Source organism: Labrus mixtus, chromosome 23 (assembly GCF_963584025.1).
Source record: "Labrus mixtus chromosome 23, fLabMix1.1, whole genome shotgun sequence".
In the NCBI taxonomy this organism is placed as follows: domain Eukaryota; kingdom Metazoa; phylum Chordata; class Actinopteri; order Labriformes; family Labridae; genus Labrus; species Labrus mixtus.
Window position 1 is genome coordinate 8,914,966 of NC_083634.1, and position 13,861 is coordinate 8,928,826.

At 41.9% G+C, this 13,861-nt stretch overlaps 1 protein-coding gene across 1 annotated transcript in view; it reads left to right on the plus strand.

Moving 5' to 3' along the window:
- The first annotated feature begins 1,322 nt into the window (after window positions 1–1,322).
- The window catches only part of LOC132958488 (NACHT and WD repeat domain-containing protein 2), a 50,903-nt gene continuing 38,364 nt past the window's right edge, over window positions 1,323–13,861 (plus strand). Inside the window, 5 exon segments of the mRNA XM_061031347.1 lie at window positions 1,323–1,486; window positions 1,667–1,693; window positions 1,696–1,742; window positions 1,744–1,784; window positions 2,558–2,730. Of these exon segments, the coding sequence (XP_060887330.1) occupies window positions 1,411–1,486; window positions 1,667–1,693; window positions 1,696–1,742; window positions 1,744–1,784; window positions 2,558–2,730 (364 nt within the window). The 5' untranslated portion in view covers window positions 1,323–1,410.

Here is a 13,861-nt window from a genome sequence, read left to right on the forward strand (position 1 = left end):
TCTGTTAACAGGTCTTAATGTCTACAGAATGAGCTAGTTATCAGGAAAGAACTTGAAGCTAGCCTTAAATCCAAAACTAGAGCTTCAGGAACTTCTATTATAACCTAGCTTATGGCGTCACAAAGCAAAAACAAGGGTTAGGCTAATCATTGTTAAAATGTCATTTTACTTTATCATTTATCATAAGTAAACCTTGTGTGACTTTTGTGACTGAGTGAACAGCAAACGGCAGTTACCGGTGAAATAATCGTTAACATTAGCGGTACTTCCACGTCCTTTGTGTGACTGGTTAAAGTGAAAACGTCTTTAAAGGTAGGGCCAGTTTGTTTGTTGCAGCGTGTAAACAAAACATTTCAACTTGGACTTATCGCACCCAGACGCGCACACTCAGGTAGTGTGTACGTTAAGCAAATTACCGCACACTAGCACGAGCTAACTAGCTGTGTTTGGCACCTGTCTGTCCAACTCTGCATCAGCAGGTGAAAGCCAACCCAACGTTCACCCTCATTTTGGAGCTTTATTAGCGTGGCGTCTTCCCTCACTGTGACTGTAGTTCTTCTTCTTTTTTCCGCTGCGTCCATCGTAATCGTCCAGTTTGAATCGAGTCCATTGGCTGAATCGTATCCACTCCCAAACTCACCTGCGCGCTGTCATTGGCTGTGGGGGAAAACACACAAGTTCCCTACCCAGAAATGTCCACCAAAACAAACCAGCAAAATCCAGGCAGAGGACAAGGTCTCTGCAAACTAAACCTCTACCACAAATGCATGGAGGCCTACATGATGACTGAGTAGCACTTTAGTTCAAGTCTAGCCTATAATTTTGCCTTTTATGGAAAAAGTAACTGACTCTACGTTTAACACACATCACTGCTGACTTTGCTGTCCAGTGCAATAAACAGAGTGACACAGTGAGCACCAGTTTGCCCAACTGAGGAAAGAGAGAGAGACGGGGAGAAATACAGAAAGAGCTCCTCCAGTCACCTCCGTCAAGTTTCACTGAAAAAGACAGAGAAAGCTGGAATTGGATAATTAGCTTTCAAAGTAAAAGCGCTACACTTGGGACAAACTAGGTGAGTAGCCCACAAGGTAATAGTAAAAAAACAAAACGTGACAATTACGTTGTTCGTTTAAGCTTAATATATATATTTGATGGAAAAGTAAGAGCGTTTTTCACTTTAAACTTTCCGCTGCCTGTGATTGAGGACGTAGCATCCTTTAGCCTGAGTGAGTGTTTTATTTTGAAAATACCAGCCGGTAGTGGTGTTATAATTTCCCCTAGCTTCACACGCTCTCCATCTCTCAGAGCTCAGTCGGCTCGCAGAGACAGCAGGATGCCAAGGGGAGCACTCCGACACACGGCGTCCGTTTTACCGTCTCCCGGTGTCGTCTATCAGCCACGGCGACTCTGATGGGCGTTTTTATCTTCCGCTTACCGTCCTCGACGCTTGGATATTTTCGAAAGCCTCGAAATGAAGCGAATGAATGTGAGCAACAAGAAAGTGTCCTGTTGTTGTGCCTTGTCTCCAGCATCACTAGTAGTCAAGTCCTCTCTGTGGATGCGCCGCCTCGCTGGTGTTTAGTTGTCTTGTTATCAGAGGATTTGATTTAGTCTTCTTTAGTGGACTACCCAACTTTGCCCTGCCGTTTGTTGTCTTTTTCCTTAGTTTTTCCGGCTTTGAAACAAAGATTTCAGGAACTCCGGAAAACCAGCGACTTGACACCAGCTCCAGGCGGAATAACCTTTCTTAGCGGTTATTCGCCTTTACAAGCATCTTCTCCTGGGTGGGAAAAAAACGACTGATGCTTGCCTTGCTCGTCTCATCCGAGTTTTGTGTCGTCTCGTTGTGTTTTGTCTGTTCTGTCCCTCAGTGGCATGAAAATTCATGAATGCGTCCAAGGACATGCACTATACAAATTACGCATGCACCATGACGGTAGTAGGCTGTGCGTAATATCCTATTATTATATCCCTACATTACGAATGCAATAACAAACACGTTCAATATCTCATTCTTGTGTTTGGAGAAGATTGTGTCGATCCATTCTAACTTGATTGGTGTTTGAATGTGTAACATGGGCGTTATGAGAATGGCAAAGTGGACTCGTGTCACTCTTATTGTAATTATTGTAATTCCTACAATTGGATAAATGTAGGCTATGTAGTAAAAAATGAACCTAATGCCGTTTTTAAAGTCACCTTGTGCCGAAAAATGACATTTCAGCTGGGGTTCAGTTGTCATTTTGTCCGCAGGGACAAAGTCAGTGCCAGAAATGTGCCCAAAGTTTGCATTAAATTAAAAGCCTCCATGCCTTTGCCTCATTTAACGCGCCATGTGTGTGTGGATGAATCAGGGGAATCTGCGCGCAAGCATGCACTGTCTGTTCCTGTGCCTGCATGTGCGCCCCTGGCCGCGTTAACATTACCCCTACTCTCTGCCTTTCCTGTGTGTGTGTGTGTGTGTGTGTGTGTGTGTGTGTGTGTGTGTGTGTGTGTGTGTGTGTGTGTGTGTTTGTGTGTGTTTGTGTGCGTGTTTGTGCGGATTTGCTTGCGTACAGCCACGCTGGAAGTCGCCCCCCATGTGGCCGTCGGGAGTGGGGAGCAGGCAGCCCTGCCCGCGGGAGTCGGCGCTGCGCAGGGCGGCCATCAGCGGCAACATCAACGCGCTGCCGGCGAACGGCGTCCCCACCGGCCGCAGCGTCCGGGTCTTCATCTGTGCCAACCCCGACGGTAAGAACGAAGTATCCCTCCCCCTTACTCTCTCTCCCATTGTACACACTTTATACAAGCCTGCAGACCCTCAAATATAGTAGCTATAGAACATATTGTATCCATAATTATTTGGCTTTCTATTTTAAGCTGACCCTTGTATTAGATTTTGGCATCTTCTCAAGAAAGAACAAGCATGTCATCTTTTGATGCAGCATTGATGATGGCCCATTTTAAAGACATAAGTAAAGTCGTTAGGTAGCAGAAGAATGTCCCTGCTTTTCATCTTCTTTGACTTCATTATAGGCTTCAAATAACGTCCATCTTGACATGACATGCAGCCACTTAAAGCATGTTATCCCCTCACTCTGTATCGATCTACTGTAAACAAAAAGTAAGTGGCATTTAAAAAAAATCCACTTTGCCTTATCAAACGTCTGAGAAATATCTCCGAGTTGGATCAAACGGGGTCACTGACATGTTGATAAAACAAGCGAAGTGGTGCGTGATTTATTCTTGCAACGCACTCAAACGACAGATTGGTTTTTTGACACTGAGTGCATGGTGTGAGCATGAGTGTGAGACAGTCGGGTCGTTGAGGGAGACACCCAGTTGCAGCTCTGTATTTGAATATGCCCTCTGGGTGAGGGGGTAAAAATAGGCTCAGTAAAAGTGGAGTAAACATGGCAAAGGAAGTAGAGTAGGCTATGACAGGGTGAGAGAGAAGGAGGGCGTGCGAGGATTAAAATAAGGGGAAGTTTCTTTTGCTCTCTTGCTCTATAGCTGATGAGGTTGCTGTGGATGCCTAGAATGAATCAACCTCATATTATCGCCCTGTTATTACTCAATGTACGGTAAAGAGAAGTCTGGCATTGTTAATGCACCTGTAGCTGACTCAGTCATTCACGTCATCCCGTAACAGCAGAAATTTAACGCTCCGATGTACTCATAGACCGAAAAAAAAAATAATGATGAGGCGGGCACTTCCGAGAAGCTCTTTCACACCGTTGGCACAAATGGTAAAAGTACATCAACGCTGTGAACGGGGCTAATTGTGAGGTGCTGTTTCCAGTGAAGCGAGGTTAAAGCCTGGGTAAAAGGGGGTGAAGCTTATTGTCGAATGGCCTCTCTTGGTAATGAAGCTTTACTGCGTTTCCACCACTTAAAAAACAACACAGGAACTTTTGGTCCCAGGAGCTTTACATGGAACTTTAAGGTTCCTCCAACTCATTGTTGCTTGTTTTACCACCTTAATTTAAAGACCCGTAGAGACCAAGCGTTTTTATTTAACCTGTTCAACAATTCTACAATTCACTTAGCAGACGCTTTTATCCAAAGCGACGTACATCAGAGAGTAAGTACAACACTAATCCATTCATACACCGCCACTGAAGCAGCAGGAACAATGCAGGGTTAAGTGTCTTGCCCAAGAACACATCGAACCCTCAGTTGAGAGGGGGCGACTCTACCAACTGAGCCACAGCCGCCCTGTTTTCGGACATTGTTTTTCAGGTTGGACTGAAGTTCTCTATCTGAAAACAAAATTGTTACAACTGCATAACTCTTTTTCAATGTAGTAACACGTCACCTGCCACCCACCTTTGAGGGCGTTTGTATTTTATTACTTAAAGACTGAGCGTACTTGTGTAAAAATTTAAGTCAGGATGTTTCAAATATGTAACAACAAATAGCAGCACATCATGACAGTCGGACCAATTGCTGTGTTGTTTGTCTTTCAGAAACCAAGAGCGGCACTAGACCAATCGAAACACTCAGTGCTGCAATGTCTGCCTAAAAAGTCCCTGTACTTTGAGGCAGTACTATCCAAAGAGAAGGGACTTTTGTTTTGGGGGGGGTTAAAATAATGCCTGGGACTTTATTTAGACCCTAGTCCCTGCGGTGTAAAAGCACAGAGTACCTCCAAAAAGTTCCTCATCTATGGGGGAAAAGTTCCTGCAGTGGAAACGCAGCTTTTTTTCCTCAAACAGAAGAGCAACACCCTGATGATTCCCCTACGAGTCTGACTTGATTTAATCACGTGAGAGTTAGGTTTTACGTTCCTTATATTCATGACACTTGGTGGTTCATGTTATTTGTCCTTCAGGTCAATTGGTGACATAAGTGAACCTCACCTTCCACTGTGTCTTGTCACTCCCCCGGCATGAAGAAGACCCTGTGTGGTCAAAAACTGCTCTGTGTTTTCTCTCGCTCTTGTTTTTGATTTTTAAATTGATATATGACCTGATAAATTAAAACCATTTGAACTTACTCAGTGTCTCTAAGCCTGAAGATAGCCTGGTGGCATTCCTCCCTTTAAAGACTAAGGTTTTCTTTGATTTGTTTGGATCAGTTATTGGACCATTAAATGAGTTCACTGCATTACAGTATTACAGTTGCAGTTGCTTACAGGACTGATTCACACTTTAAAAATACCTGCAGACTTTGGCTGTATGGTAATCCCTGCCATCTGGTTCATAATGCACATTCTGACCCTGGTCTGCCCTCATTGTTGCTGCAGAGCCTGTTCCTCCATGTTCACTAGAGGGGGCTATCCATGCATTTTTACCATAGCATTCACCCCACTGTACACATTCTGTATACATTATAAAACTAAGACATCCATTAATAACATGCCCCTTGTGGATTAAGAGTTAAACAATCACCCTGTAAGCGTTCCTATTGTATGCATTGTAGTAGTGAACTATGAATTAGCTTTGTAGGTCATTCAGTACTTGTATTAGCAGACACTACACTCTGTCTGCCGTGATAATCACAGCTGTACAATAACAGCACTTTTTTATCATCTCTGTGTGACTGTGGGACCTCTCTCTCTGCTTCCATCCACAGTGCCAGGAGTTTAATGTTCTCCCTGGTTATAACGCCGGCTCTGCTGAATACACACTGACCCGAATGGCCTTAATCAAAAGACATACACTACTGCAATGCATTTCAAACGGCCTGTTTGCACTCATGGACCTTTGCCGTTTGTTTGCATCGTCTCTAAAAGAACCATTTTAGCATTAATATAGAACACTAGTACACTTCCTTCTTCACTGTATTTTGATCCTGCTACAGTATACAAAGTTCATAATGATGTGCTATGTGAGTGATTTCTGGCAAGTACACCCTAACCACTAACCAGTACACAGCACTTTTAATCAGGGCAGTACAGAGCTAAGCATTCAGTGTCTGGTTTACTTAACAACAATCTTGTAGCCAAACAAACACTTCATGAAGCGGAGGTGATCACTATCAAAAAAAAAAGGAACAAAGCCTGAAGGTTGTAAAAAAAAACAGCATAGAAACATCATTTTGCTGATGTGATAGTGGTTTGCAGGCTTTGTTTATGCTATTTATTTTTACTTTATTCTCTGTATTCCTTCTTTATTTCCACCAGGAATCCAGTTCTTGATTTTTGGACGTTACTCCTTAAAACTTGCTCGTGCAAACATAAACAAGGTAGCAAAAAAAAAAAAACGTAAAATTTAGGGCCCGACCGATATATTTTTTGGGGGCCGATACCGATATATCGGCCGATATCTTTCTTAGATCTATGAAATCTGTAGAAATAGGTAGATGTAGATTTACACATTTATTGCATTGATCCTTCGAATGCAGATATCAAACACTTCTAGAAAAGATATATAACGAAGACAAGATGGTCACTCAACTGGAAAGTAACTGCGCATGTACGTGCATCACTGCTTGACAGTGATAATGGAAAGTGATAATGTGTGTTGTAATCTATTTCCTTCACTCTGCTGGTGACAGAGAACTGCTACTGTAATACAATGAAACTCAAATGAAATGCTGTTTGACCGGTGAATAAATCTAGTAGTATTGATGTATATCTGCGATAAAATTAGCTGATACAGATAGTCATTGGATAAGCTAATATCGGCCGATTAATTGTAATGTATCATTCTTTTAGGATAGATGTGCCTAACTGACTGAAATATTTATTTTAATTAACCAAAAGAAACTGCAGGGATGCGCCATGCAGTTCACCAGAAGTACCACTAGGGGCACTAGTAACCCAATGTAAGAAACACTCGCTCACAGTATATAAGGGTTTCTTCAAAGTGTTGCCAAAATGTGAGCCAAACACCTAGATTTAAATTCTCCCTTCCATGATGTTAATGAATCACTCAAGTCCTTGGCTCAGGTGGAGGGATCTGTGTGTGTGCGCGCGCGTGTGTGTGTGTGTGTGTGTGTGTGTGTGTGTGTGTGTGTGTGTGGGGCCACAGTTGATCAATTAAAAAAAAAAAACCTCGCTATCTGTTCTCTGCCAGTAAACAGACGGCTGCAACAAACAAGAGAAGGGCTAACGTGATTTATTTTTGTGTGCATTATGCAGCCTGTCTCATCTGTCAATATGGCTGTGTGTACTTACTGTTGTGCGTTTGTTTGTGTGTGTGTCTGTGGATGTTCTTGTAAGCATATCAAGACGACTCCATTACCTTGCTGTAGTCGCCTCCTGAGGGGCCCTGGCAGAGGTTATTTGCTATTTGTATGCGAGCTATCACTTAAGCCGTTTAAAGTTGATAAAAGCGCGGGGCCTTAGGGATGTTACGCATAAAAATCATCTTACCCTCCAACGCAGCATCATCAAGGCTATAGTATATTGCCACAGAGACCGCTAATTACATTACTTATCACCCCACAGTTATTCCCAGTGTTCTATTTTTATTTTTTCCAGACTGCGTTGTAGGTTTTACGCTCAGATTTGAGTAATTAAGTGGTGTTTCCCTTTACATGATGTCTTCCCTTAAATAGGCACTTTTTTGAATGGATTCTGGTTGACGGATAACAAAGGGGGGATTCTGTTGTGTTTCCTTGAAAATAAATGGCTCTCCTTATATAGCCACTTTTTTCAATGAAGTCTGGTAGAGGAACAAAGGAGGCAGAGAGGACTAAGGGAGAGATGACAGTCGGTAAAAGCTGTGTCAAGGCTGGCTTTCCTTTAATAAATTGCTTCTCAGTGCCAATTTTTTTTTTTTTGGGGGGCGAGTCCGTTCTGCGGCATTGTGGGAGTTTAAGACACGTGCTAAGAGCTTATTTCTGCCCCTTGAGTGTCATGAGGAAGCTCAAGTCTTTCCTGTTTTGGCACAAGCAGCTTTTTTTACTGACCTCTCTCTGAGTTTTTTTCTTTTCTTTCCCAGAGTGCTGTGGAGCATTTCCCCCCCCCCCCCCCAGGATGTCGTTCTGACAAATTCAGCAGTTGCCCTCTCACTCTCGGCTTAACTCCCTCGGTGTTTGAGCCATTTTATGGAACACACTGTAAAAACATTTCACCGGGGAACGACAGCGGTGATAGCGAGCAGCCCGCTAGACACACCTGAGTAAAAATTACACAGTTATTACCAGCATAATTAACCTCCAGAAAACTAGTGTGTTCTGCAAGTGGTTTCTAACTAATGGGAATTTTATTTTACGAGCACATCAAGGGCTCCACTGGGGGCCGGTTTGTGGGCCTAATACTCGTACTTGAGGTTGAAATAACTAGACATTAACAGTAACTATCATTGAATGTTTCATTGAATCCCTTCTTGGAAGATATATTCACTTTGGGAACCTTTTATGTTTTTTGTCTTCATTGAAAGAGGGGTAGTTTTTTTAAATTCAAGCACAAGCCCTAATGGCGACCAAGCCCAAACAATTGGTAGCCAAAGTATATTTTTGGTGGCTCAAGAGGGATAGTGGTTAATATTTTAATGACTAGTCTTAATGGCCACTAAGCCTCAAAATTTGGTAGCCACAGTATGTTTTTGATGGCTCAAAAGGGATAGTGTTTGATATTTTAAGTACTAGTCCTAATGACCAACAAACCTTAAAACATGGTAGCCAAAGTATGTTTTTGGTGGCCCAACTGAGATAGTGTTTAATATTTTAAGTACTAGTCCTGATGGCCACCAAACTCAAACATTTGGTAGCCAAAGTTCTTATTTGGTGGCCCAAATGTAAATAAGCTGCATGTTGGGGCAGTGGCCGCTGTTGCGAGAAGGTTCTGTGTGGAGTTTCCATGTTCTCATGCGTGAGTTCCCTCCGGGTACTCTGACTTCCTCCCACAGTCCAAAGACGTGCTTGTGAGGTAAACGGTTGACTCTAAATTGCCCGTAGGTGAATGTGAGTATGGCTGGTTGCAGTACAGATAATGGATTGGATTGATGGAAATGTAAATTATGTGAAAACATAGAAAATAGGCAATATTGAACAGTCTTGCTTAGGGGTGGGAAAAAAATCATTTTATGTAAAAATCGAGATTCGTATCTTGTGAGATTTGAAATAGATTCATATGTAGTGATGCTGCTGATGCTCACTAAACTCCAATTCATAACTTTATATCTTTTGTGAATCTTTCTCCAGTATATTTTTCTATGAACTTCATGGAAGGAGAAATCCTCTTTTTCTGTAACTGTAGTTTGTACTGTATTTAGAATATATTTCATTGTGATGAATAGCTACTTCACTTCAACACTCACATGAATATTTAACACCTCTCCCACACTTAAGTTCTCCTCGAGTATAACACAAAGTCTCTTCATTTGTTGAGACGATGCCACCACATCAAGGACACAGACAGAAATGAAATATTAAGCACAGAGATTTGTCATCCTAGCAGCAGACAGCTTCCAAGATTAGACGGCAAAACTGGGGATGGTGAATGGAAGCATGATGCTTTGGCTCTGACGTTTGTAGTTAAGCAGTGTAAAAACAGATATGACAGACATTGTCAAACTATATCACACTACTTAAAACAGAAAATGTATTGCTAGTTTTGATTGTAGGACTGTATCAAAGGACGCTGAAATGCAGAAAAGCAAAAACACTTATTGTGTACATGGAGATCCATAATAACTTAAACTTGTGTCTTATCATGGGCTTATATTTAGATTGAATGTGTTGTATATTCAGAATCTACAAGAAAAATTTGATTCTGACATATGATTATGTAGTGTGTATTATACCAAAAGCACGGCTTGGATATTGAGTAATCAGAAGACTAGAAAAGCACTATACAAGCTCAAGTCTACTTACCATTTATTTTCTGTAATTGCATTTGGCGACAAAACTCAAGAATAGCATGAAGCCTATATGCTAGTGAAGATATATCTATCTTCAGAGTCTTCTGCTACAAACCCGAGCCTGAAAAGTTCTACCTATATCCTGCATTTGTATATCTTTATTGTTTAATGTTCTAACTTTTCCGTAATGTTCCACTGATTGAGTACTCCAACCTGCAGACCGGGGGACGACAACTCAGACGCAGACCTCCAGCCCAGTGTGGCTTGTGTTATTTTGATAATTTAAGTTTTTAAAGTTTAACTTTGTGGTGCAAGTGGCCTAGAAGTCTGTGTGTATGCCCCATGTACAGAGGGCCCACAGTCCTCCAAGCGGACGGCCCTGGTTAGAATCCGACCTGTGGCTCTTTTCTTGCTTGGTGATCCCCACTCTCTCTCTCGCTCTCTCTGGTTCCTCACTCTATCCACTGTCCTGTCTGTAAACTGAAGGCACAAAAAGTTGAGCAAAAACCTGAAAGTTTGCACAAAAGCAACTTCGCCACAGACGTTGTACTGACAGGTAGGTCCCCCAAATTTCGCTCTGTCTCCCTTCTTTTACAGGACATTTTACAGGAAAAACACCTTGGATCTACCTCATTAGTTACCAATTTGTTCCAGACTGTTCCCACTATATATTCTGAAGGTCTGTCCCTACCTTTCATGAAATGATTGCTTATGTTCCTCACCAAAGAGTTGACAGGAAACAGAATGCAGGAGCTGTTAGTTAGTTAGTTATGTTTGAAACGGTACATTTAAATTAACATGTGTGCGTGTCTTTGTCCATCTCCAACTACAGCAATACACAAACAGGTTTAATATTATTGTCTGATCTGATTTTAGCATCTGACTGCTCTGACATTCTGTCTGAAGGAAACATATTTGAATCCAAAAATGTTTTCACAGAGCAGTCTGAAGAATCAGTCATCATTTCTTACTATAACGAGGCTGTGAAATGTGAAGTGTGTATCAACAAAAATGTGAATATTTTATGACACACACCCTAAACATCCCACTGTTGGCTTTTGAGGCAGCAGCTGCTTGCACAGATGTTACCCAATGAACTTGTTCTCGTACATTTTTATGTTAACACTTGTTCTGAGGGAAACCACTGTTATGGAAGCGTAATCAAACACAATTTAGGTTTCTGGCAGGGAGACCGCGGAGTCCCCATCGCTGCCAGTTCCATGTTTAATGTGCCCGTTGTGGCACGAGAACGTCCATTGGATTTTCTATCCTCGGATTCATTGGTATCCAGATATCTTGTAACCCTTTACACCCAGCCACAACATCTGGCCTACATGGACAGCTGATTTACCCATCCATAGTTTTTTTTATTAGACAGGACAAGAATTGCTTGAAGCCTATATGGTAGTCCCTAAATATGGATTTGGATTCGAACCCAAGGCCAATGCACTGAGGACCATTGCCTCTGTACATGGGGCATCATAACAGCTAGGCTATCAGCGCCCCACCCATCTATAGTTTGCCTCTAGTTTCTCCTCTCTGTTCAGGTAATTCTTAATCAATTTCACTAATTGAGTGTGTGTTTGCAATATGGTGGTTCAAATCTCTATCTACATGTAACATGTTTGTTTGGTAAACTACAAACTTTCTGAGCACTGACCATGAGCCTTCGGAGAAAAAAAGACGTAATTTCTTATGCTTGAGGTATCGTCAATTTGGCCAGACATTTGTGCTTTATGAATTATGTAATGATGAAATGATGTATTTTACATGACAGATGAGAATAAGGGAATAACACGCTGCCTTAGATGCTAGAAAATCAGCGGCTATCATGTCGTAGTTTCTTACAGTCCAGATTGTTGTTTTATTTTTGGCTTTTTCATCATTTTAACTGAAGGCCAAAAGATATTTTGCCTCTCAACGCCCTTCACATTGTTAAATGTGAATATCTTTAAAGGCCACAAGATGGAAGATCATCCAACTGCTTTTTTTAAGGTTTAGTTTTTGGGCTTCTTGGGCCTTTATTTTAGAGATAGGACAGTGGAGAGAGTCAGCAATCGGGGAGAGTGGGGAATGACATGTGGGAAAGAAGCCACAGGTTGGACTCAAACCCGTTCCACCCGCCCAGAGGACTATAGACTCAGTACATGGGTTGCACCAACCACTAGACTACCATCACACCCAATCCAACTTCAACCAATATACCGTAACTACCGGACCACAAAGATGTTCATCTTGTTGTCTACTGCATATATATATGAAATTGTGCCATGTCTCTGTGTTATATTTAAACCAACAAGAGCTTGGTCTATACAATGACAGCACATTTTTAATGGCAGAGTTTTGAAATGTATGTCTCAAAGATCTCTGCCTCCACTGTCACATAAGGGAGATGAGAGGAAGTTTGTTTGACACACTGGTTGATTGGATTATCCAAAATAACAGAGACACAGAGCGATTTCAGAGGCTGATATTCATTGTAGGTATGTAAGCGGTGGAAGCAGCCACCATGGCTTCTCTTATTAGTTTGTGGGCTCTCAGTTTGAGGGTGGATGCCAATGGTATTCCTCAACCTGGTTGCCATGGTAGTGACTTGTGGTAGCTACACCCGTACTGTAGCTAACTCTACTCTCTATTTCCCTCTAAATATGTACATCATTTACTAATTGAACAAGAAGATCTAAAACTAGCGATTGAAAACCATACCTGCATAGGGTATATTATAACTGAGAGATTAAATCTATTGAGAAGTAGGGTTTAAAATCAGACTTTTTGGCGAACATATTTCTCCCCCTTCTGGCATCTGGAGAAAACACAGTTTTAAGGCATTTCGAGATTAGCTTAGGGTGTTAGAGGGAAAACAGTACATCCACTTCTTTGTCTCCCCAAACACTGTATCCCCCATGTCAACGAGGATGTCCACCATGTCACAGCGTTGTTCTATTTGCTGCGACACTTGTAACGTGTCCTCACACTCTCTCTCTTTTAATCAGAGATCTGTGTGCAGGTTTGCATACTGAGTGTCTCTGGAGTGTCAGTGTGTGTCGCTTGATGAGAGCGGAGTTGATTGAGTCAGGTTGATGAGACTCGGAGTGGGGGCAGCTGGAGAGTGACCGCTATCTTAGACAATGTCAGGATCGCTCTCTTTATAGTGTTATGATAGAATGTAGTTTAGCTTTCTGGCTTGTTATCATGATATTGTTTTAAAAGGGCCAAGAAAATGTGAAAAAGGGGGATGTTCTGTTAAATTTCAGTGTAAATTAATATCTTAAAGTGTGTGGGGGAGGGGGGTATTATGCCGCTCAATATTTTCAGACATACATGTTGTTATCTTGGATATTTGTATTAAACATGGGCAAAGTTTCAAATCAGTCAGTAAAAGTTTGTCCTAGTAATCCGGCAGGCTTCAGATCTCAGACTTCAGACTTCACGTATAAAACATGGACATAGTCTCAGTGATGTCACCCATGGGTTTCTGAGACAGTGTTATGAAGCCCAACGATGGCAATTGCCATATTGGAAATGCTGTCTCTGCACCTAACTTTCGATCTACCTAGTAACAGCGAATTTTATAAAAACGGCTTGGTTTTGATTTTATGAACAATACGCGTTATCCATAGTTAGACAAGTAGCTGCTTGGATCGACAGGTGGCCGTGATGTAATGGTTTGTCCAAATGCTTAAGCCTCAGCTCCAGCTCTCAGCCTGTCGTTAGGTTGACTGGAAGTTTGACTGAGACAGGATTTCCAGCATGCCGGCTGCTGCCGATGAGCCTCCGGAGCCCACTGCCGTAACAGATGGGTGACATCACTCAGTCTTCGTCCATTAATATTTACAGTCTATGTTTTCTTTCCATAATCGTAATTTTATGACGTCACAAAGTCACAGATCTCCTTATATGGTCCTATACCAAATACACAGTGGACAAAGGGCACACCAAAGTTCCAGAGAACTGGCAAAACAGAGGAAAGTGGTCCTATAAGGAAGGGGGACACAGTACTTGAAAGCGCTTGTATCAGGCTGAGGCTGAACTGAGAGTATTATATCAGGTGGAGATAAATGAGGAGTATTGTCTTTTTTATAGAAAATCATATAAAGCTTCATAGAGGTTTCAAAGAGTGAAAGTCA